General features: G+C 39.7%; 1 protein-coding gene across 1 annotated transcript in view; it reads right to left on the bottom strand.

The window, feature by feature from the left end:
• RNF150 (ring finger protein 150) overlaps positions 1 to 24,211 on the bottom strand; it is a 279,128-nt gene that overhangs the window by 66,473 nt on the left and 188,444 nt on the right. The window contains exon 4 of the mRNA XM_027567406.1: positions 22,429 to 22,511. Within this exon, the coding sequence (XP_027423207.1) occupies positions 22,429 to 22,511 (83 nt within the window). The remainder of the gene's footprint in view (positions 1 to 22,428; positions 22,512 to 24,211) is intronic.

Here is a 24,211-nt window from a genome sequence, read left to right on the forward strand (position 1 = left end):
AAGGAATTAAACCTGAATGAAAGATCTGAAACCCTAAAACTCGTAGAAGAAAATGTAAGTGATAAGCTCCTTAACGGTCTTAGAGATAAGTTTTTAAAATCTGACAACAAAGCCAAAAGCAACAAAAGCCAAAATAGACAAGTGGGACGACATCAAATAAAATCGCTTCTGCGTAGCAAAGGAAACCATCAAAAAAAAATAAATAAAAAGAAAACTTTCTGAATGGGACAAAATATTTGCAAATCAGGTATCCGATAAGGAGCTAATATCCAAAGTATATACAGAGCTCATACAACTCAATAGTAAAAAGCTCCCAAATGGTCCAACCAAAGAATGGACAGAAGATCTGAATAGACATTTCTCCAAAGAAGACATCCAGATTGCCAACAGGCATATGAAAATATATTCAGCACTTTTAATCATCAGGAAAGTGCAAATCAATACAAAAATGAGACATCATCTCACACCTATCAGAATGGCTATTATCAAAAAGACAACAAATAATAACTGTCACTGAAGATGTAGAGAAAGGGAACCCTCATGCACTGCTGGTGGGAATGGAAATTAGTATAGCTGCCATGGAGAACAGTATGGAGGTTCCTCAAAAAATTAAAAATAGAACTACCATAAGATGCAGCAATTCTGTTACGTATTTGTCCAAAGAAAATGTAGATACTAACTCTAAAAGATATATGCACCCTCATGGTCGCTGCAGCATTATTTACAATAGTCAAACATGGAGACAACCATTGATAGATAAATGGATAATGAAATTGTGGTGTATATATACACAATGAAATATTATTTGACCATAAAAAAGGATGAAATCTTGCCATTTGTGAAGAAACCTTGAAGTCATTTTGTTAAATGGATAAGTCAGATAGGGAAAGACAAATACCACATGACCTCTCTCATATGTGAAATCTAAAAACAAACAAACACAAGCTCATAGATATAGGGAACAGATTGGTGGTTGCCAGAGGTGTGGGATGAGGAGTCAGAGAAATGGGCGAAGGGGGTTAAAAGGGAAAGAGAGAGACAAGTTTTGTTACTGATTAGCTAATGTCATTCCAGTGAATTGATAACCGTTGACTGCATGCTGATCTTATATCCAGAAAACCTGAAAATTATTTTGCCTGTTCTAATACATTTTTAATAGCAATTATTGTGTTGGTAAGAAATATTTCTTGCTAATTTTTTTGCTCAAACTCATTTTAAGACTTCAGATAAATGTGTTAAAACACTTGTAAAAACACTTCCTAACTAAAATCAGAAAAACGAAAATTATGCAAGATCATTCTTATTCATTCATAACTGGCATTTACTTTTAAATTCAATAATAGCTCACACTGGCAATGGTGTACACAGTCTTACATACTTCGGTGGGAATGTAAATTGATCGAACCTTTTGTGAGGGCAATATGCAGAGTGAAATCAATTTTGAAATGCATAACCTTCTTAATCTAGTTTAAAAAAAGGTTTCAGTTTATAGATTTATGTCTTCAAAGTGAAAATAAATATAAGTTGTTAAACAGAAAAGAGGACAAAAACACATTACCTGGCAATTAAGAAGCTGAAGTGTCATTATCTAATGAACAGTGATTGAATTCTTATTCCTTGCCAGTGAGTTATCTATAGTAGAGCTTACAAAGCACTTTCCTTAATTTTTATGGACTCTTAAAATATGAAAGAATCCTGCCTTCTTCTGGGGGCCTGATGAGGACATTATGGGGTTGGTGAGCCCATATTCTGCTCAGACTGTCTGGTCGACATCACACCAGGCCATTCCCCCCATGCAAATCTCATTTCAAGATCATCAATTTATGGATCTCGGCGCAGGCATTATCGAGGTCACTCAGTTAGAAAGACCAAATTGCACTGGTGATGACACTTATAGAATGTCAACTGAGCCCAGACAGTGTAATGAATATTGCTTAGGAGAAATGTCCCTGATTCCTACCCAGAGGAAGAAAATTTAAAGTGCCCTCATTGATTTTCTTTTTTTTTTTTTTTTTAATTTTATTTTATTTTTAAACTTAACATAATTGTATTAGTTTTGCCAAATATCAAAATGAATCCACCACAGGTATACTCATTGATTTTCTAAAGTAGGATTTCACTCCAACCATGCTCTTAAAATCAGGTCAATTCAATGAGAACTTCAGCAGAATCTTGACTGCCATAGCTTTGAAAAACACAGGGAAATCACTGACTACTTCTATGCATTATCTTTGTCTGGCCCAAATGCCATGCCTGTGTTCCAGTGACCAGTAACCCGAGCATTCAGTGTATCATGAAATTTCTCTGTTTTTTCTACTGTGCTGTACTATGCAAAGCAGTGGGTTTAATCTCCAACCTTGTTACGGAGAAAAGAGCCTTTCTGACGTGGTGGCACTTTAGCACAGTGTAGTATGGAATCTGGATTTCTAATTACACATGAGAGAGTCTGAAAAAGAGAGTTTCTGCATATTGTTAAAGAGATTCTAAAACTGATACTAGAACTCACTACTGGGAATGCTGAGTTCTGGAAAAAAAAGTAGGAAAATCAACACAGAATGACAATTCATTAATGTGTAACAGTTATGTGGTAGTACTTCCTGCAGAACATGGTGCTAGATGAATCAGGCATGCCTGCTATTATTTTTTAAGTCTTTTGAAAAATTTATTTATTTATTTATGACTATGGAGTCGGATGTGACTGAAGTGACTTAGCAGCAGCAGCAGCATGCTGGGTCTTTGTTGCTGCATGGGCTGCTCTCTAGTTGCGGTGAGTGAGCTTCTCACTGTGGTGGCTTCTCTTGTTGAGGAGCACAGGCTCTAGGCCACAGGGGCTTCGACAGTTGTGGCATGTGGGTTCAGCAGTTGCAGCTCCTGAGCTCTAGAACACAGGCTCAATAGCAGTGGTGCACGGGTGGGCTTAGTTGCTCCGCGGCACGTGGGATCTTCCTGGATCAGGGATCAAATCTGCGTCTCTTGCATTGGCAGGTGTATTCTTTACTGCTGAGCCACCAGGGAAGCCCTGGTGAAGTTTTTTAAATACAGAGTTGACAGGCTGATAGGAAGATGTACAACTGATACTGTGTAGAGCTTACAAACTCAGGCCTGGGGACAAAGCAGATTCCATTTTTAATCTTGGTTGACTATTTTGGAATAACCCTTTAACTTTTCCTTGCCTTAGCTTCTTCATTTACAAAATGAGGGTGATAATAGGACCTCTCTGAGGCACTCATGAACACTGTTCATCCCATCTGCTGGTTCTCCATCTTTAGGGACACAAGAAGAGTACAGGCTCTCACGGGCTATGGCCATGTGACTAATTCTGGTCAATAAATTATGATGAGAAATAGCAGATTTCACTTCAGGCGGTGGCATTTAATTACTGAGCTGTCAATGCACATTGTTCAAGATGGAAACGGCTTTGTTAGCCTAGATCAGCAGACTCTCCCTTCTGACACACGTAAAACATAAGAAAGATATCTTCATTGTATTAAGCCACTGAGAGTTGGGCGGTTTTGTCGTTATCGTTACTGCAGCAGATCCTAGCCTGTCCCGACTAGCACCTTACGGGATTGTCCTAAGGATTCTACACTTGCTTGTGAAATGCTTAGTGTTCAGTGGGTAATAGTGACAGTATTTTAAATGATGTTAGTATAACATGCAAAGTGACAGATCATAAACACATACAAGCCAAAGTGCCACAGAATTCAAGGAAGGGAGAATTCTTGAATTCTGGGAAGAACTCTGAAGATTGGAGGAAAAAAATCCAAGGAGAAAGAATTTCCGTGAGAAAAGGCACAGCAGTGGTTTCGTGATACGTGTGAGAAGCGCAGCAGGATTGAAAGCTACACACACAGCCGACTCACTTTGTTGAAAAGCAGGAACTAACACAGCACTGCAAAACAGTTATACTCCAATTAAAAAAGAGAAGAAAAAGTAGGAACAGATAATAAAGTTGGAAAGTAAGTAAGGTCACTCAGTCGTGCCCGACTCTTTGCGACCCCGTGGACTGTAGCCCGCTAGACTCCTCTGTCCATGGGATTCTCCAGGCAAGAATACTGGAGTGGGTTGCCATTTCCTTCTCCAGGGGAACTTCCCAACTCAGGGATCGAACCCAGGTCTCCCACATTGCAGGCAGACACTTTAATCTCTGAGCCACCAGGTTGAGTTCAAATCAGTGCTCTGAAATCATCTAGATGGGCTGAGTAGGAGGCATGAACTACGAGGAAAATAATCATGGACTTGAGCCAGACTTGCCCTTATTCCTTATGATCATGAACTTCTTGTCAAGTGACTTTCTTCAGTGGTGTCTCATCTTTCTATGTCTCCTATACAGAAAGTCCTTGCTGTGGTGACCATGCAGTATTACGGGGCCAGGTAAGTAGACGCCAGCCTCTCCCTATGATTAATTCCACCCAACCAGCCCAGTGCCTCTCTGTGGGGGTGATTCTGCTATTAGATTTGGTCTGAAATGTTTGGACCAATTTTGAGAAAATTCATTTCCCTGATTCCCCTTATTTAGTTTACATAAAAATCATTTTTGAAAAGGTGGGGGCAGAAAGAAGAAAAGGAAAGGACTTAAGACCTTTGACTCTATGAGTTAAGGTTCTCCTTAAATTACAGCCTTAATGGTCCCTGTGTGTGTGTGTGTGTGTGTGTGTGTGTGTGTTCAGTTGTACAACTCTTTGCGATGCCACGGACTGTAGCCTACCAGGATCCTCTTTCCATAGAATTTTTTCAGGCAAGAATACTGGAGTGGGTTGCCACGCCCTCCTCCAGGGGATCTTCCCGACCCAGGGATCAAAACTGCACCCGAGTCTCTTGGGTCTCCTGTGTTGGTAGGCAGATTCTTCACTACTACACCATTTGGGAAGCTCCAGTGGTCTCTACCCTAACTCTGTTATAGGCTGTTGTAAGATGCAAAGTAGATAATATATGCAAAAGACCTTTGTAACCAGTAGCATGCTTTTCAAAGTCACATAGAACCAGTAGTAGCCATATTATGGCTGTTATAAATGGAATTGCTTTGTTTTGGCAAGCTCATCTGCTATGCTAGCAGTTTTACCTGGTGGAGAGGGGAAAAAAAGAAATAAAGTAAATTATGCAACAAAGTAAATAAAGCAATAAAGTAAATTATGGCTCACCTCACTAGCACAAACAGTGCCCTTCTGTGAAAAAGAGCTGCTCTGTTTTTAGGCCCACAATAACAAGCTTGGAATCACTGTGGAGAAAGCAAAGTCCTTAAAGCGGGGCTAGATTTGATCTGGATTCCTTAGGGTTCTCAGACATTTGGCTTACTTAGAGTGAGATGGGGCTTCCTGAGGCAGACTTTCAGCCAAAACCACAGCCCCAGAGAGTTGAATGCATGGGAGAGTTACCTGGGGGCGGGGCGAGGAGGGGTTAAGTTGTCAATAGCTCTGCAGTGGTATCAGTACATTGGAAAGAGTACTGGCCCAGAAGTCAGAAGCCTAGTTGCACTCTGGACCCTATGATCCCACGAGTAAAGATTTTCTTTTAGTCAAATAAAGCAGTGTTAACAGGCCCTGCCCTAACTCTATTATAGGCTGTTGTGAGATGTAAAATAGACATTATATGTAAAAGACCTTTGTAAACAGTAGAATGTTTTTCAAAATATTATAATAAATGGCCACTTATTTCAGCCATTTGTCCATAGTTTGGAGTTTAAACAGCGTTAAAGAAAAACCAACAAAATTTAAAGAACCAAGAAGCCACATCAGATCCTCCTGCTACTGAAGAAACCAGTCTTTTGGGAATGCAATTTCAGAGGGAATTGCAGGATTGGCCTCTTACAGTGTGTCTCATTGCTTTGGGTTCTGGCAGTGGGAGGCTCTGTGCTTAAAACTTGACCCTGGTCTAATTATATTGTTTGGCTGGGGCAGCAGAGCTGGTTGGCATTCGTCCCGAGTGTCTAGTTGATGAATATAACTGGGGACCAGGACATTTGAAGTCAGAATGCCATATTTAACAAGGTTATTATGGTTCAAGACTGCTTTCTGAAGCATTTGCTCTGTTGAAAATAACAACAAAAAATAACACATCAGACATTTACCAATGTTGCTATCTCTTTCATGTTTCCTTCTTTTAATCCCCTAGATGAAGTGATGGCTAATTTTTGGCAGTTTGTACACAAAAATCCAAAGTAATCAAAGAAAAATGATAAGAAAGCAACATTAGCAAACTCTGAATTTAAATTTTATGTAATTTTGACTAATGTACAAAGTTAATTTTTTTAAGTCCACAGCCTAGTTTTTTTGGTACTGTAAAATCTCTTTTATTATTTTATTTTATTTCATCTTATTTTGGCTGCGCTGTGTGGCTTTTTTCCTGACCAGGGACTGAACCCATGCCCTCTGCAGTGGAAGTGTAGTCCTAACCACTGGACAGCCAGGGAATTCCCCTTTCATTCTTTTAAATGAAGGCTTGCTGCTGCTGCTGCTGCTGCTAAGTCGCTTCAGTCGTGTCCGACTCTGTGCGACCCCACAGACGGCAGCCCACCAGGCTCCCCCGTCCCTGGGATTCTCCAGGCAAGAACAGTGGAGTGGGTTGCCCTTTCCTTCTCCAATGCATGAAAGTGAAAAGTGAAAGTGAAGTCGCTCAGTCGTGTCCAACTCTGTGCGACCCCATAGATGGCAGCCCACCAGGCTCCTCTGCCCATGGGATTTTCAAGGCAAGAGTACTGGAGTGGGGTGCCATCACCTTCTCCGAAATGAAGGCTTAATATACAGCAAAATGTGTAAATCTTAAGTACGCTGGATGATTTCTTAAGTAGGTATACATTTATGTACACACTACCCAGATGAAGATAAAGACTGTTTCTGTCACCTCAGAGTCCCCTCCTTCTCCTGACCAGACAATACCCACTCCCTGCCATGAATCTATCATTAGAATTTTTGTTACTGAAGATTAGTTTTGCCTGTGATTGAATTTCATTTAAATGGAATCATAAGTATAATAATTATTATCTTAAGTATCTATTTTTTTTCCTTGGCTTTTTTGGTTCAACATAATGCTTTCAGATTCATCTGTGTTTTGATGTACATCCAATTGTTTGTTTCTTTTTACTGCTAAGTAATATTTTACTTTATGAATGTACCTTGATTGAACCATAGATTTTTCTGTTGTTAGACCTTGGGGTTATTTTTTGGTTATTATGATGAAATTTGCTATGATGATCACTCTTGTACAAGTCTTTCTGTGACGGTATGCATTCATTTCTCTAGGGTATTATATCCACCAGTGAAATTGCTAGGTTAGAGAATAGAGAATAGGTTAACTTCAGTAGAAAGTGACAAATTCCCAAAGCACTTAGACCATTTTAAACTCCCACTGCTCTATATAACTTTTAATTTGGCAGAGTATGTAAAATTATGTTCTTGAAAGAATGAGTTTTTTTTTTCTAGTTTTTTTTCTCCAGTTTTATTGAGAAATAACTGACATACATCACTGTATAAGTTTGGGGTATACAGCATGATCTTTTGACTTACATATATTGTGAAACAGTAAGTTTAGTTAACATCCATTATCTCACTTTGATACAATAAGAAGAAAAGAGAAAAAAATTTGTCTTGTGAAGAGAACTCCTACAATCTACTCTCTTAACAGCCTTCCTATGTATCATCCAGCAGTGTTTTTTAAATAATGTTTTTCATAAATAATGAGTATGACTGGGATGCCCATATCAACATAAATTTCAGAGAAATCTGAAAAATGTACTAACTGCTCAGTTGTTTTACTGTATTTTGTTTTGGTAAAGAAAGACTAAAAGAAGGGGAGATAAAATTCATAAATTTTATAACTTTTTTCTATTAATCTAAAAGCATAAGACCAAAAATATTTAAATGAGAAAAAGCCCTATTTTCCAAAATATGAAAACAAAGTATTAAAAATAGTTAATATCACATTTTATCAGTTCTATGCCATATCATTTTCCTTTCCCACTTTAACATCTCTAAAATTAGGAAACATCTTACTACCAATGACGATTTATATTTACATTAGACATGCCAACTAAAAACTGTCTCTTGCTATCTGGTTGCACAAGAATGAAGTCAGTAGCCACTTGCTAACCTTCGACACTCCCCCAAAAGAAGTTCGAGGTTAAAGATCAGGAATGAAGTACTCTGTGTTCTGGGAAAAACTGGCAAAACAAGTCATCAGATAGTCTGATATTTTCAGAAGATTTTATGAGCCCAATTCCTTGCATCTTCTCATATATAGCAAAGCACTAAAATCATTAATGGAGACATCTGCTCTTCGTGGCTAGCATCAAACTTCTGCCAGAAGGTGTGCTTGTTGCATGTATCCCCTTCACCAAAATCACATGTACACTGACCCCTCCCTCCCCAACCTCTTCAGCATAGTTCCCTAGAGCCTTCTGTCTCCTGGGCTATGGTCTTCATTAAGCCCCAAATAAAGCTGAACTCACAACTCTCACACTGTGAAAACTCTTTCAGTTGATAGATATCATACATGAAGAGCTCTGTTTACTCAAGGGTAATATCTCAGAGAAATCAAAGGCACAGGAATTAAAGCTAAGTGCTACTGTGTATCTGGCTATTAGATGAGAAAGAGGGTTAAAAATGGTACCACTTCTTGATTCCAAAAGAACACTAATGCAAGCACATCCTGCTGGTGTGGGGTGTAAATCATAACCACTTTTCAGGAAAGCAATTAGACAAAACTTATCAAGATCCTTTGTTAAGTACTTTTGACCCAGGAAGTTAACTTTTAGGAGTATATACTAAGGGATGAATATAGAAAAAAAAGATAAGTAAGGTCATGATTTTACAATGATGAACACTGGAGGCAGTTTAAATGGTGAACAATGTGGGAAGGGCAGTTAAATACACCCCAACAATGGACTATTATGCAACCACTAAATATTTTAAGATAATTTCTAAAGTTATAGGAAAATGCTTACTTTATAACTTTATTTACTTTATTTACTTACACTTTCTCAAAAGTAGAGAAAGTAGAATAAAAGCTGTATTAATGGCCTGACTCTATGTTTAATAACATACGTGGGATGTTTATATATGCACATACATTATAAAAATTAAATACAGTCATATTGACAATGATTATTTCTGGATGGTGAGATTATTATTTTTCTTCTTTTTACTTTTCACCCTTTTCAAAATTTCTTACAATTAGCAAAGAAATGAATGTTTTCTCTGCTGTTTCATACTTTTAAAAAAACTTTCAAGGTTGTAACATGGGCATGAAAGGGTAAGTGAAATCTTATTAAAATCAGCCAGCATACATCACATTTTTTAGAAAAACGAACGTGGAAAAAGAAAATCTGTTTCTAGTCAAGCATATGGAACAGGCATGGCAGGGTAAAGTCAGGACAGGCCATTTCTGCCTGGCTAGAAAGCATCCCTTTGTTTTCCACTTCACGAGTTATAAGGCTCAGAGTCGGAATCCTGATCACATTACAGTGTTTTGCAAATTGTTTTTTACCCATAAAGAGTTTGGAATCTCCTGTTCACACAGACATTCAGTTCTTTGACTCATTCTTAAAATTAGATGGGTGGCTGGGGTTAGAAATCTTAAGGGGCCAGTGTTTATTTTTAATGCTTTGGAAAAACTTGTGATTTTTGAAGTTTTCAAACATTAAAATGATATTCATGTCTCAGTTCAGTCGCTCAGTCATGTCTGACACTTTGTGACCTCATGGATTGCAGCACGCCAGGCTTCCCTGTCCATCACCAACTCCTGGAGCTTGCTCAAACTCATGTCTATTGAGTCGGTGATGCCATCCAACCATCTCATCCTCTATCATCCCCTTCTCCTCCTGCCTTCAATCTTGCCCAGCATTGGTGATGCCATCCAACCATCGAACTCTCTGTCATCGCCTTTTCCTGCCTTCAATCTTGCCTGGCATCAGGGTCTTTTCCAATGAGCCAGTTCTTTGCATCAGGTGGCCAAAGTAGTGTAGCTTCAGCCTCAGCATCAGTCCTTCCAATGAATATTCAGCCCTGATTTCCTCTAGAGTTGACTGGTTTGATCTCCTTCCTGTCCCAGGGACTCTCAAGAGCTTTATCCAACATCAGACTTCAAAAGCATCAATTCTTCAGTGTTTAGCTTTCTTTATGGTTCAACTCTCACATCCATACATGACTACTGGGAAAACCATAGCTTTGACTAGACAGACCTTTGTCGGTAAAGGAGTGTCTCTGCTTTTTAATATGTTATCTAGGTTGGTCATAGTTTTTCTTCCAAGGAGCAAGCATCTTTTAATTTTATGGCTGCAGTGACCATCTGCACTGATTCTGGAGCCCAAGAAAATAAAGTCTGTCACTGTTTCCATTATTTCCCCATCTATTTGCCATGAAGTGATGGGACCAGATGCCATGATCTTCGTTTTCTAAATGTTGAGTTTTAAGCCAACTTTTTCACTCTCCTTTATCACTTTCATCAAGAGGATCTTTAGTTCCTCTTCACTTTCTGCCATAAGGGTGGTGTCATCTGCATGTCTGAGGTTATTGATATTTCTCCTGGCAATCTTGATTCCAGCTTGTGCTTATTTCAGCCCAGCATTTCTCATGATGTACTCTGTACAGAAGTTAAATAAGCAGGGTGTCAATATACAGCCTTCATGTACTCCTTTTCCTATTTGGAACCAGTCTGTTGTTCCATGTCCAGTTCTAACTGTTGCTTCCTGACCTGAATACAGATTTCTCAGGAGGCAGGTCAGGTGGTCTGGTATTCCCATCTCTTTAAGAATTTCCCACAGTTTGTTGTGACACACAGTCAAAGGCTTTGGCATAGTCAATGAAGCAGAAGTAGATGTTTTTCTGGAACTCTCTTGATTTTTCTATGATCCAACAGATGTTGGCAATTTGATCTCTGGTTCCTCTGCCTTTTCTAAGCTTGAACATCTGGCAGTTCTTCGTTCATGTACTGTTGAAGCCTCACTTGGAGAATTTGAACATTACTTTGCTAGCATGTGAGATGAGTACTTTTGTGCAGTAGTTTGAACATTCTTTTGCATTGCCTTTCTTTGGGACTGGAATGAAAACTGACCTTTTCCAGTCTTGTGGCCACTGGTGAATTTTTCAAATTTGCTGGCATATCGAGTGCAGCACTTTCACAGCATCATCTTTTAGGATTTGTAATAGTTCAGCTGGAATTCCATCACCTCCACTAGCTTTGTTCATAGTGATGCTTCCTAATGCCCAATTGACTTTGCACTCCAGGATGTCTGGCTCTAGGTGAGTGATCACACCATGGTGGTTATCTGGGTTGTGAAGATCTTTTTTTCATAGTTCTTCTGTGTATTCTTGCCACCTCTTCTTAATATCTTCTGCTTCTGTTAGCTCCATACTGTTTGTCTTTTATTATGCCCATTTCTGCATGAAATGTTCCCTTGGTATCTTCTTTTCTTGAAGAGGTCTCTAGTCTTTCCCATTCTATTGTTTTCCCCTGTTTCTTTGTGTTGGTCACTTAGGAAGGCTTTCTTATCTCTCCTTGCTATTCTTTGGTACTCTGCATTCAGAGAGATATATCTTTCCTTTTCTCCTTTGCCTTTCACTTCTCTTCTTTTCTCAGCTATTTTCAAGGCCTCCTCTGACAACCATTTTCCCTTTTTTGCATTTCTTCTTCTTGGGGATGCCTTTGATCACTGCTTCCTGTACAATGTTATGAACCTCCATTCATAGTTCTTCAGGTACTCTATCAGATCTAATCCCTTGAATCTATTTGTTACTCTACTGTATAATTGTAAGGGATTTAATTTAGGTCATACCTGAATGTTCTAGTGGTTTTCCCTACTTTCTTCGATTTAAGTCCGAAGTTTTCAGTTAAGGAATTCATGATCTGAGCCACAGTCAGCTCCTGGTCTCGTTTTTGCTGACTGTATAGAAATTCTCCATCTTTGGGTGCAAAGAATATAATCAATCTGATTTCGGTGTTGACCATCTGGTGGTGTCCATGTGTAGAGTCTTCTCTTGTTTTGTTGGAAGAGGGTGTTTGCTATGACCAGTGTGTTCTGTTGGCAAAATTCTGTTAGCCTTTGCCCTGCTTCATTTTGTACTCCAAAGTCAAATTTGCCTATTTCTACAGGTATTTCTTGACTTCCTACTTTTGCATTCCAGTCCCCTCTGATGAAAAAGACATCTTTTTTGGGGGGGGGGGTTAGTTCTAGAAGGTCTTGTACGTCTTCATAGAACTGTTCAACTTCAGCTTCTTTGCCATTACTGGTTGGGGCATAGACTTGGATTACTGTGATATTGAATGGTTTGCCTTGGACACAAACAGAGATCATTCTGTTGTTTTTGAGACTGGACCCAAGTACTGCATTTCAAACTCTTGTTGACTATAAGGGCCACTCTATTTCTTCTAAGGGATTCTTGCCCACAGTAGTAGATATAATGGTCTTCTGCATTAAATTTGCCCATTCCAGTCCATTTTAGTTCACTGATTCCTAAAATGTCAATGTTCACTCTTGCCATCTCCTGTTTGACCACTTCCAATTTACCTTGATTCATGGGCCTAACATTCCAGGTTGCTATGCAATATTACTCTTTACGGCATCAGACTTTACTTCTATCACCAGTCTCATCCACAACTCCGTGTTGTTTTCACTTTGGCTCCACTTCTTCTCTTTCTGGAGCTATTTTTCCACTCTTCTCTAGTAGCATATTGGGTATCTACTGATCTGGGGAATTCATCTTTAAGGATCCTATCTTTTTGCCTTTTCATACTGTTCATGGGGTTCTCAAGGCAAGAATACTGAAGTGGTTTGCCATTTCCTTCTCCAGTGGACCACGTTTTGTCAGAACTCTCCACCATGACCCATCTGTCTTGGGTGGTTCTACATGGCATGGCTCATAGTTCCATTGAGTTAAACAAGGCTGTGTTCCAAGTGATCAGTTTGGTTAGTTTTCTGTAATTATGGTTTCCACTCATGTCTACATCAAGTTATAATTCTTCTTTATATTACGTTCTGTGTTATGACCATGTTGTGTCTGGCAGGGAGACTGAATGAGAGCCCTAAGTTCAGAGATGAATATCAGAGTCCCAACTGTTCTGTTGCCTTAGGTTGTCATTAAAGAACCCAAGATCTGAGTCCCACATGAGAATTTCAGGGGAAGCAGGGGAGGCTATGAGCTGTCCAGGTGTGTTTGGTTGGAAGAATCCAACAAGAACAAGGAAACTCTCTGGGACACAGTAAAAAAAGGAGAGAGAGAGGCCCAGCAGATGCAAGCCACTGTTAGTCACACACTCCTCAGGCAGGCCTGGCACTTGCACCTACGTTAGCTCTGTAAATCTTACTAATTTGAACTTAAGGATGGTGGTCCTTTAGCTGGCAAGTCACTCTGGGAGCCTTAGGATTCACGTTTGTTCAGAAAGCTTTACAAGTGGATCCCTCTTCTGTTTGTCATGCATCTTTTTAAAAAAATTTATTTATTTATTTACTTGGCTGTGCCGGGTCTTATTGTGTGGCATGTGGGATCTTGTTCCCCTACCAGGGACTGAACCTGGGCCCTTTAGTGGTAAAGCTTGAAGTCTTAGCCACTGGACCACCAGGCGAGTCCGTGACATATACCTTTTTACTAGATCTTTCCCAGAGCTGTTTCTCTTGTAAAGGAAAACACCACATGTCCTTAGGGACAAGAGTTAATGAATTTACTATCTGAGGAGTCAATGATTAAATCCATGTTAAAAATATACATATGTCAGTCACATTAACTGAGAAAGGAAAGCAGTTGGTTGTTTAGGTAGACGGACAAAAATGAAGTATAAGCCTCTTGCCGATTCTAGACATGTGGTATGTAACAGACCTTCCGAGAATTCACTGCGTTAGAAGACCAAATCTAGGCCTTGACTTTTCAATAGCCTTCAGAAATTCTTTTTCCAAATCTCCAGGCTTACCCCTTTCAGTATTTCTCTGACTCAGAGGCTGGAATGTCATGAGAAATTCCTTTGCACATTGTGAATCTATTGCCCTGATTTGCGCATGTAAGCTTTATTACTCCTTCTCTATTAATTTGTTTTCTACTTTAACAATAACCATTTATTCTATTTGCACCTTTTAGCCTGGTATATTATTGTGTTTAAATCTCCATTTCATCTCTTTCAACACCAACGCTGTTAGTCTTGTTCTGATCTTTGTAAAACTGTAGACTTAAGTTTCAAAGAAAAAGAAAAAAAGGAAACGGTATGATATATTCTTTGTTCTGAATTACTTAAGAGATCTCTTACACAGATACAATAGAAAATTAGGCTCATTTCTAAAGCAAAGAAATGAGAAAGAGAAAGGGTAGTGCAGCATTTACACACAGAATCTAACGACTGTCTATCCAAAATGGAACTTTGCCTAAATGGCCCAGTTACGGGATTGTTGCGGGATGAATAACTCAAAAGGAAATTTTAAAAAGATAAGCCAATGCTGGTCCTCAAGTGTTTTTTGTTTTGTTTTTGAGTGAGAAACAAAATCTGTTTAAACCTGTTTTGGTTCTTAAATGTTTCTTCTGTTACAGTATTTGAGTAGTAGTGAGCTAGCTGTTGGATTTTTTTCCTATTGTTTAGAATCCAAATGGAAAGATATGAGCAGGTTTTAAATGAAAACAAATACAGATGTATCTATCAGTCACCATCTGACAGGGGCAGCTATTTTCAAGTATTCCAAATGGCTGACTCAGGCTAGGTTTACCTCCTGAATCTCCTCTGACTAGACTAGATCCTTCTCCCTACACGTCCAAATCCAACACTCCAGTCAGGCCTCTAGCACTTCTTGCTTTGACTTTGCCATAGTCTTCTAACTGGTTCCTCTGACCCCAGTCAGATCCCTTTAAGCCTCACTCCACATGCTGCCAGTGTGCTGTTTATGAAACACAAATTGGACTCCTCAGCAGGTACCTCAGAAGTTGGCTTTAACCCTGGCTCCTCAGCATTCAGGTCCCAAGTGATCTGGACTGGCCTATCTCTCCACCATTATCCTGACATGGGTGTTGTATGTGTGTGTGTGTGTGTCTGTATGTGTTTAGTTGCTCAGTCATTCACGTCCAGGTCTTTGTGACGCCAAGGACTGTAGCCCACTAGGCTTCTCTGTTCATGGAATTTTGAGGCAAGAATATCAACGTGTGTTCCATTTCCTACTCCAGGGGATATTCCCGACCCAGGGATTGAACCCATGTCTCCTGCATTGGCAGGCGAGTTCTTTACCACTGAGCCATGTGGCAAGTCTGACATGTGCATTATATTCTGACAATTCTAGGATATTACTTGGAGTAGTCTTCTTATCTTTGACTGACTGGAACATTCCTTCAGTACCACTTTCTGGAAAGCAACCAGGCAATTTGAATTTGTAACCTTAGAAACAAAGAAATGATCTGAAATGTAACTAAGGTCCACACACACATAGCTATTTATCACAGCCTTATTTGTAACAGCAAAAGAAGTACGTGGGTATGGAGGAGGAAATGACATAACTGTCCAAAAACAGTCAAATTACGGCACAGGGGATATTATATATCAATTAAAAATGACACTGAGAAAGTTTTAAACACGTGGAAAATGTTTATTGTAGAAAGGACTTAAGGTGACTGGAGAGATGCAGATATCCAAAGGGATGCCGAAAAAAAAAAAAGCAGAAGAAAGAAAAATAAGAATAGAAACATAAAACAGACTCAGGGATGAAGCTAAAAAATCCCTTTTGGCTATGGGATGGACTACAGATTTGGCTGTTGGCTTTCTATCAACGAAACAGGGAAAAAAATCTGAAAAACAGCACAATTTTGTATCCACAGCATAAAAACATTCTCCCATTCAGGAAAAAGGTAGGTATTATATGTGTGAACTGCTCTGGCGAGTCCTCACAATGAAATCAGAGTAGAAAATCCTAACAACAGCTACAATGGCAAAATTCCTAATATTGCTTCTTACAGTAATTCCTGAAAAAATCAGTGGCAATTGCACTAGTTCACTCTCTTGTAAAAAGCGAATATGAGATAGTGTACCTTCTTAATTTTCTGTGAATTTACTTTGTTACAGAAATCCTTTTGAGAGAAACAGAAGACAGAATTATACTTCAGTATAATTTTAAAGTCATACTTCTGATACACTTAATGAGTTTAAATTTGTACTCACTAAAAAAGTACCCAAGGTCCAGTTAATCTAGCTGGATAATAAAAAACAGACATCAGAATGAATGATTAAGGGGCAGGAGTAGAAGTAGGGAGATCAGGGAGAAGGCTATTGCAGAAAGCCAGAGAAGAATGGATGGTGGTAACGATGTCAGTAATAGTAAGAGGAACAGTAACAGTTCTAATAATAAGAGTAGCATCATATTAGTATTGTAATAATAGTAATAACGGGGCTTCCCAGGTGGTTCAGTGGTAAAGAATTTGCCTGCCAATGCAGGAGACACAAATTCAATCCCTGGGTTGGGAAGATGCTCTGGAGAAGGAAATAGCAACCCACCCCTGTATTCTTGCCTGGAGAATCCCATGGAGAAAGAAGCCTGGCGGGCTACATTCCATGGGGTCACAAAGAGTCAGACACAACTGAGCAACCAAACCACAACAAATAGCACTAATAACAATACCAGAAATACGCAGAATTATCATTCACCATCCATTTTTGAATTGAATATATAAAAATCAATTTTTAGCTAAGCAACTTAAATTAGATTCTTGAGTTAAAATCTAATTTGTCCATGGACATTGTCTTCTGTTAATAAAAACCAAGCCTAAATTAAAACACACACACACACACACACACACAACTCCAGACTGGGGGAATGGAGAGTTAATAATGTTATTAATGTTTAACGGCTACAGACTTTCAGTTTGGAAAGATGAAGTTCTTGTGGAGATGAATGTGCTGATGGCTGTGCTGTAATCCACTGAAATATAAACTTAAAAATGGTTCAAATGGTGGGGGAGGTTCAAGAGGGAGGTGACATAGGTGTACCTATGGCTGATTCATGTTGATATTTGGCAGAAAGCAACATAACACTGTAAAACAATTATCCTCCAAATATCCTCCTTTTAACTTATATCCACAATTATCCTCCTTTTTATTTATTTAAAAATAAATAAATCTCATTAAAAAATGACTAAAATGATCAGTTGTATGCTACATATATTTTACCACATGCACACATACACACTCCCTTCCAGAAATCTCTAACGGGTGAGCTTGTTCAGGACAAAACAATCCTATTGTGAAGACTGAGGAGTCCAACAAGCCATGGACCTGCAGAGCCGCTCACCGACCTCGTTCCCTGGCTTCAAAATACAAAGACCCTAGAAAAAGTGCTGGGAGTATGGACAACAGCGCCTCCTACAGAAGCCTCCAGGAAGCACCATCTACAAACCGTAACTACAGAAGGCAATCGGTAAGTACATTTTGTGTACGAACTGGTTAAATGCTTGAGGCGCAGCTATCTAAGATATTAACTTGGGTTTTAGAGAATTTTATTTGTAATCCAACTGTGACAATAATAAGCCAGCAAGACACACAGCCTCCACGGGCCATTATTATCCAGACAAACTCTATTGTCTGTCTAGGCTAGACTGCTTTTCTCTCTCAGGGGCTGGGATGACGAGACATGAATAGCTCATCGATGGGTTACTAAGGAATGAGATGAAGGGAGTTAGGACACACTCAGGTTTTACCTCAGTGGACAATTCTGATGGGCCCACAAAGTGGCCCTGATTCTTGAGGAGTAAGAGCCAACATTCAGGGTGTTTGGTTGATTTATTCAACTCAGATTTTGATCAGCTTCTGCCTATGGAGTTGGAAGGTCAAAATGAGCCACAGAGAACTTAGTACTATTTCTAGCAAATTCTTTCAATGCTAAGTGAAAACAGCAGGATATTAAAAGAGAAAGTGAAAGTGAAAGTCGCTCAGTCGTGTCCGATTTTTTGCAGCCCCACAGACTATACAGCCCATGGAATTCTCCAGGCCAGGATGCTGGAGTGGGTAGCCTTTCCCTTCTCCAGGGGATGTTCCCAACCCAGGGATCAAACCCAGGTCTCCCACATTGCAGGTGGATTCTTTACCAGCTGAGCCACAAGGGAAGCACTGAAAGAGCAGGATATTAATTGCTGTTGACAGCAGTATGTCAAACTTGCACAAAACAGGCATAGGAAATAAAAGGAAATGATAAAAGTGTCAGCAGTGGATCCCTGTATGAGGAAGTTACACAGATGATTAAATATTTATCCTTTGACAAATTTTCTAAAATGAGGATGTAATGGGCAAAACAATCATGGTTAGAAAATATGAAGACATATTTGTTTCTGTGCTGTGCTGTGCTCAGTCGTGTCTGACTCTGTGTGACCCCATGGACTATATAGGAGACCCCACCAGTCTCCTCTGTCCATGGGATTCTTCAGGCGAGAATACTGGAGTGGGTTGCCATTTCCTCCTCCAGGGGATCTTCCTAACCCAGGGATTGAACCCATGTCTCCTGCATTGCAGGTGGATTCTTTACTGACTGAGCCATCAGGGAAGCCCCTTTAAATCTACAGAGCCTTTCTTAATTTCCTGTGCCTGGTACTAGTTCCTCCAGATTTTTAATTTGTTTTATTATTATTGTTGTGTATATGATCCTCTGTGCTGTGACCAGTTAGTTAAATCTCCACCTCTCTCTCACTAGCCTGACTCCCTTTCAAGCAGGGACCATGCCATCTATCTTTTCATTTCTGGTACTTCACACTATTCCTGGTAAACAGTTGCTACAAAGGAAATGTTTGTTGTTTCAAATAAAGCATTTAGGTACTAAAAAGAATATGGCAAGGGTCTGCTTATTGCCAAGGAGCTTTATAATTTTTCTTGAATTGTAGGGCAGAGTTTGCAAACAAAGGGAAAGACAGTAGATGAAACGAATATCTTCCCAAATTAGTGACAATGCTTTTAGCAGTAAAATAGCAATAGGAAAGGACTGTATAGGCAACTTAGAGAAAGCATGCGTACATTGCTTTGTTTTTATTTTTTATTTTTAATCTTTTATTTTTTTTTTTTTTGCCTTGCCTTGTGTGGGATCCTAGTTCCCTCACCAGGGCTTTAACCCTGCACTGGAAGGGTGGAGTCTTCGCCACTGGACCACAAGGGAAATTCTGCTTTGTTCTTTAAAAAACCGGCAAACAGGGACTTTTGCTCTGCCCAGGGAGATCATGCTCTTTCTGAAACACTGCATTTGCAATTGGGTAGTTAAATAGATTGAGATGAATAACCATTGAAGGACAGTTCAGACACCATAGGATAAAAGCCACAGAAGACTCAGAAAGCCCAGCTTATTCTCTGGACAAGAGAAGGCAACAGAACTTCAGTAAGATCTCTTTTGTGGCTAAAAATCATAACTGCAAGTTCAAACCTGAGTCACAAAAGCCAGCCTAAAAATACAGTGAATTGTATGCTTTGGCATAGGTATGCTACAGCAAAACTGGAGTTCCTTGGAAAATATCTTAGTGGTATATTAGGATCAACTCCAAACCTCAAAAGTTAGACCTGAGGTGTTCTGTGTGCGGCTGTGGGTCCCTCCCTCACATTAAATGTGTGTGTCTAGGCTCACCCCATGGATAGGCTTGCCTTCAAGCGCTAGAGAAGGACCCGACTTAGAAAGAACAAAGGGGAAGAAGTAGTCCATGAAGATGTGCACAATTTAACTTGAACAATTACCATGACTACAAAGAGGAAGAATCATTTATTAATTCATCCTAATTGTGCAAGTGCCTTTGAAAGAGACACAGTCAAGAGGATGATCTTGCAAAAGTCACGGCACAAGTGATGCGTGATTTGGCAAGACTCCGTGCATGGTAACCATAGGGAAGAGGCGCCTGGCATGTCAGGAATTAGGAGGCCACGATAAAGAGGGGGAGAGAAGAGAGACAATATGCTGGAACATTTTTAAAACAGTTTTCATTCCAAGGAGATGCAAAGAATTCTGTGGATGAGTCAGCCTGGAAATAATGGGAAAGAGAGTCTACGAGGTTCATAGGAGCAAAGGCTTAATAATGCCCCAGAGGAAATTATCTAGCAAAAAGCAAATGCCAGTGCATTTGTTTGATAACATCCATTAGTGCAAACTGTCTGGCAGAGACCAGCAACAGGCATAAAAATATCTTGATTTTAAAAGCCGCATGGAAAAATTGGAGGAGCGCTTCAAAGAGTAGGACTGGGTGGCTCCTCTAAGATCAAACACTAACTATAACCTGCGTGGTTTTTTTTTTTGTTATTTAAAGCAGGGCCCACAGGAAGGAATAAAGACAGATGGACAGTGAGGAACTTGAAGCAGAAAGAATCAAGGAATGAGCGGAGAAACAAATGATGACTCAATAAAGAGGAGCCTGAGGCCAAACTGAACTGACCTGGGGCAAGAACGTGAAAGAAAGAAAGTGAAGTCGCTCAGTCCTGTCTGACTCTTTGCGACCCCGTGGACTGTAGCCCACCAAGCTCCTCCATCCATGGCATGTTCTAGGCAAGAGTACTGGAGTGGGCTGCCATTTCCTTCTTCAGGGGATCTTCCCGACTGAGGGATTGAACCCGGGTCTCCTGCATTGCAGGCGGATTCTTTACCCTGTGAGCCACTATGAATGTGCTGGAGCAAGAGCTAGCATAAATAAAATGAAAGTTCCTAAAGATTTGTGTGTGTGTGACAAATATTAAAGTGCTATTTTCGTCTTGGTTAATATTTCCACAAAAATCCTATAAAAGGAGATCTGGAAAAATATACTACAGCCATCTAAATACTGCTAAAGCAATGTAATTTGTCATAATTAAAAACTGAAATCAGCCAAATGGTCCACAACAGGAGGATGGTAAATTACACTGTGGTACATTTATGACCTGGATATTATGTAGCCTCTAGCAATTATATGCAGTCACATGAAATATACTCATGAAAGAGCCCTCAGTGAACAAGCTGTTTTATAAAATATGAATGACGGAGCTAAAGTAAGCCTAAAGATGTCCTTAAAACAGATTTTCTTAATTACATTTGTAAAGTTCTTTCGATATTCAGGGAAAAGATGACACTGACCTTTAATTTTAGCTTTGGCTATTTTTTATTAGTAGGAGCCTCACAGGGCGCTAAGCCATCTCCAAAGGAAAGTAAAAGCAAGTACTTTCCTTGCCTATAGCTAGGAGGCTTTATAAAACTCCTAATAAAATACCGCAGAGAGGAACGATACTATCTGGAGAGGCTCTCTGCAGTTCACTTATCACCATTCTTGGCCAGCGTTTCAGAAATCACCAAGCAAATACCAAGTATAATGTCTAGGGAGAGAACTTATCTATAGTACCCTCATATGAAGGACGTTGCCAAGTATTGATGTATCCCAGTTTATGATTTGTTCTAGAGACGGTCAAGCATCTCTAAGGAAAGCGAATCCCGCTTGAAGGCTTCAGCTGGGGCCATCAGAGTGCACTTTCCACAGGCCTGTTTTCCTACCGATCAATTTGCGTGAGAGCATTTCAAGCCCATTCACTCCCCTTGGAGTGCGTGCATCTATTTGAGTATCTTGTTCCTTTTTGTCACTTCTCTGTCATTTGGGGATTATTAAACTCATTCCTCTAAGGCATGATTTCTTTTGTGTTTCTAATAAATAGTTCTTAGCATTGCATTGTTTTATGACCAAATGAATTGTTTTATATCTTGGTGGTATCTGTTTTCTACTTTAGTTACTTAAATACTCTGAGAATTTTTAAAGGCAGGATTTCTAAGAGAAGAATATTTCTCTAAGGCAGAATTTAATTTATATTTTTAGGACACTTGCATAGATGCAAAAACACTAAAGAAGCTTTAAGCAACTTTAAGATATTTTGTCGAAGTATTTAAGTTTATTTAATTTGAATTGTATAAAAAGAATCTAGAGAAGGACTAGAGTTCTATGAGAATCACCCAGGCAGTTTTCCAACTACATCTGTTGACATTCTACCCTAGATCCTAGAAGTGTGGGGGTTACTGTCACATTCTCTTTTTGTCAACAAAAAATAAAGGAAAAGGAAATCTGCCTTTGGCTTCCTGCCCACTCCTGACTATAGTCTGGTTGCTGATCCCTTCATGATCACCCAGAAGACATTTTTAAGAGTTTATTATTTTAATGAAATAGCACTTGTAAAAGCGGGGATGATTTTGAGTATTACAGGTCTGCTGTTAAGAAAAACTTGAACTTGGAGCTACATGGTCCAACTGTGCATCATGAGGTTCTAGGTCACAGAGCCTCAGTTTGGTATGAAGAGGATGGGAAAACAGTGCTAATTTCACAAGACAGAATGTTTCCAAGGAGAAAGGTTATATGAAACGAATCAAGAGTACTGGTTGTTTCTTCCTGAACCCCAGCAGTGTTTGGGCAGACTGACCTTGCAGGGCTAGGCCAAGCAGGTCGGAACCAGAGAGGCCAGCAGACACTCTCCACACAGGCCCCCGTCAGAAGCAGGCAGCTAGCCACTCACCGGCAGGGCAAGATCCGGACGATATCGTTGGGCTTGTACCCCTCAATACAAACGGCACAGTTGTCAAAATCCGGCTCCATTTCCTGCAACACAGAAAGCACAGATGAGCCTGCTTTGCGAGCTTCAGCTTCTGTAAACACACAAGCAACAAGCCAAAGGAGAGCTTGCCTGGAGCAGGGCTTCTGACTCTCTCGAAGCTGGCTGTCTTAATCCACAATTTATTATGCACTGGTTCAGTTTCTAGTCCTTCCAACCTCCATTTTTTGTTTCCTGGTTCCACAGCAAGAGCTTTGACAAGGAAATCGTTTTTTAATGTACCGTTACTAATCATGCTACTTATTATAATCAGAGGTGACATAGCAAAGTCTCAAGGATGAGAGAAATGCTATTCATGGGGACTCATCAAAATGATATTTAATCTATCATTCCTCGGGAATCTAATGCATACAACTCTAAAATAGTGGTTCCAGCTTTCTTTTCAAATACTTAAATCTCTTTCAACACCCTGTAATACGTTACTTATGTAACAGTCCTTGTTCTTTTATTATTCCGTTTGAGGAGAAAACAAGTACTGAAAAAATATGCTTTAAATTTAGTGATGCTTTTAAAATGAATTTTATCCTATTAAGCTCAAAGGTATTTTTATATAGCTGAAAACCAGTAGCACCTAATTAGTGAGACAAATCAATTATTCACACTAGAGACAACACCTCAAATACAAGTAGAGCTGTGAATCTCTTACAGTGGCTCAAGGAGCCCCACATTCATGGACTGCAATCCACTGCTCTAAAATTTCTCCTGGGGGAAAAAATTCTCCTGGGGAGAACAGAGGTCTTTAGAGGTCTGTGGGCCCTGACCAGCTTGCATCGTGGTCCTTCCTTAGGACATGCTTCTGCTTTTGGCTTTATGTCATCATCCTACAGCTAGAGAGTTCTAGAATGACTGTCCTGGAATGAGTTCTGCTGTCATAACTTTGGGGTTCTGGAAACTCGGTTTCAGGGGGACTAAATATGCTTCTTGCACTTTTTTTTATCGTTGTTTAGTTAGAGTCGGACACGACTGAAGCGACTTAGCAGCAACAGCAGTTGCTAAATCATGTCTGACTCTTTGTGACCCCAACTGTAGCCTGCCAGGCTCCTCTGTTCATGGAATTCTCCAGGCAAGAATACTGAAGTGAGTTGCCATTTCCTTCTCCAGTGGATCTTCCTGACCCAGGGACTGAGCCCACGTCTCCTGCATTGCGTTAGATTCTTTACCACTGAGCCATCAGCATTAACTGCAGACTTAAGTGGTATACATCACTTAGCACCTAAAAATGCTTTTCGTGCAAGGATTCATGGAAACATTTTCTTAAGTCATAATTCCAGGAACAGGCATTTCATTTTTATCTAGTGGGACACTGGAATAAGGTACTCAGATTCGTTTGAATATTGAATATTTTCTCCTTTGCACTGGCTGCCAGAAAGCCCCAACCTAAATTTTGGACCCATGTCTGCTTTTCATTTCCGGTAATGAATCTGTGTACTATTTCATCCTGGTTTTATCCTAAATTTTCCTAAATTTACTTTTTAATTTCTCATATTTTTTCTCCAATGACTTTACGGTCCCATTGCATGCATTTTACAAACTGCCTTAAATTATATTTAATAACAGTGGGCATAATAACAGATGCTTATAGGAAAACTATTAGCATGTATTTCCCTTCCTCATCTTCTTATCTACATTGGTTGCTAGGAAACTCAGAAGCTTTAAATAGCTCCTCATCAAAAAGAAAAGACTTTGC

The sequence above is a fragment of the Bos indicus x Bos taurus genome, chromosome 17 (assembly GCF_003369695.1).
Source record: "Bos indicus x Bos taurus breed Angus x Brahman F1 hybrid chromosome 17, Bos_hybrid_MaternalHap_v2.0, whole genome shotgun sequence".
Taxonomy (NCBI): Eukaryota; Metazoa; Chordata; class Mammalia; order Artiodactyla; family Bovidae; genus Bos; species Bos indicus x Bos taurus.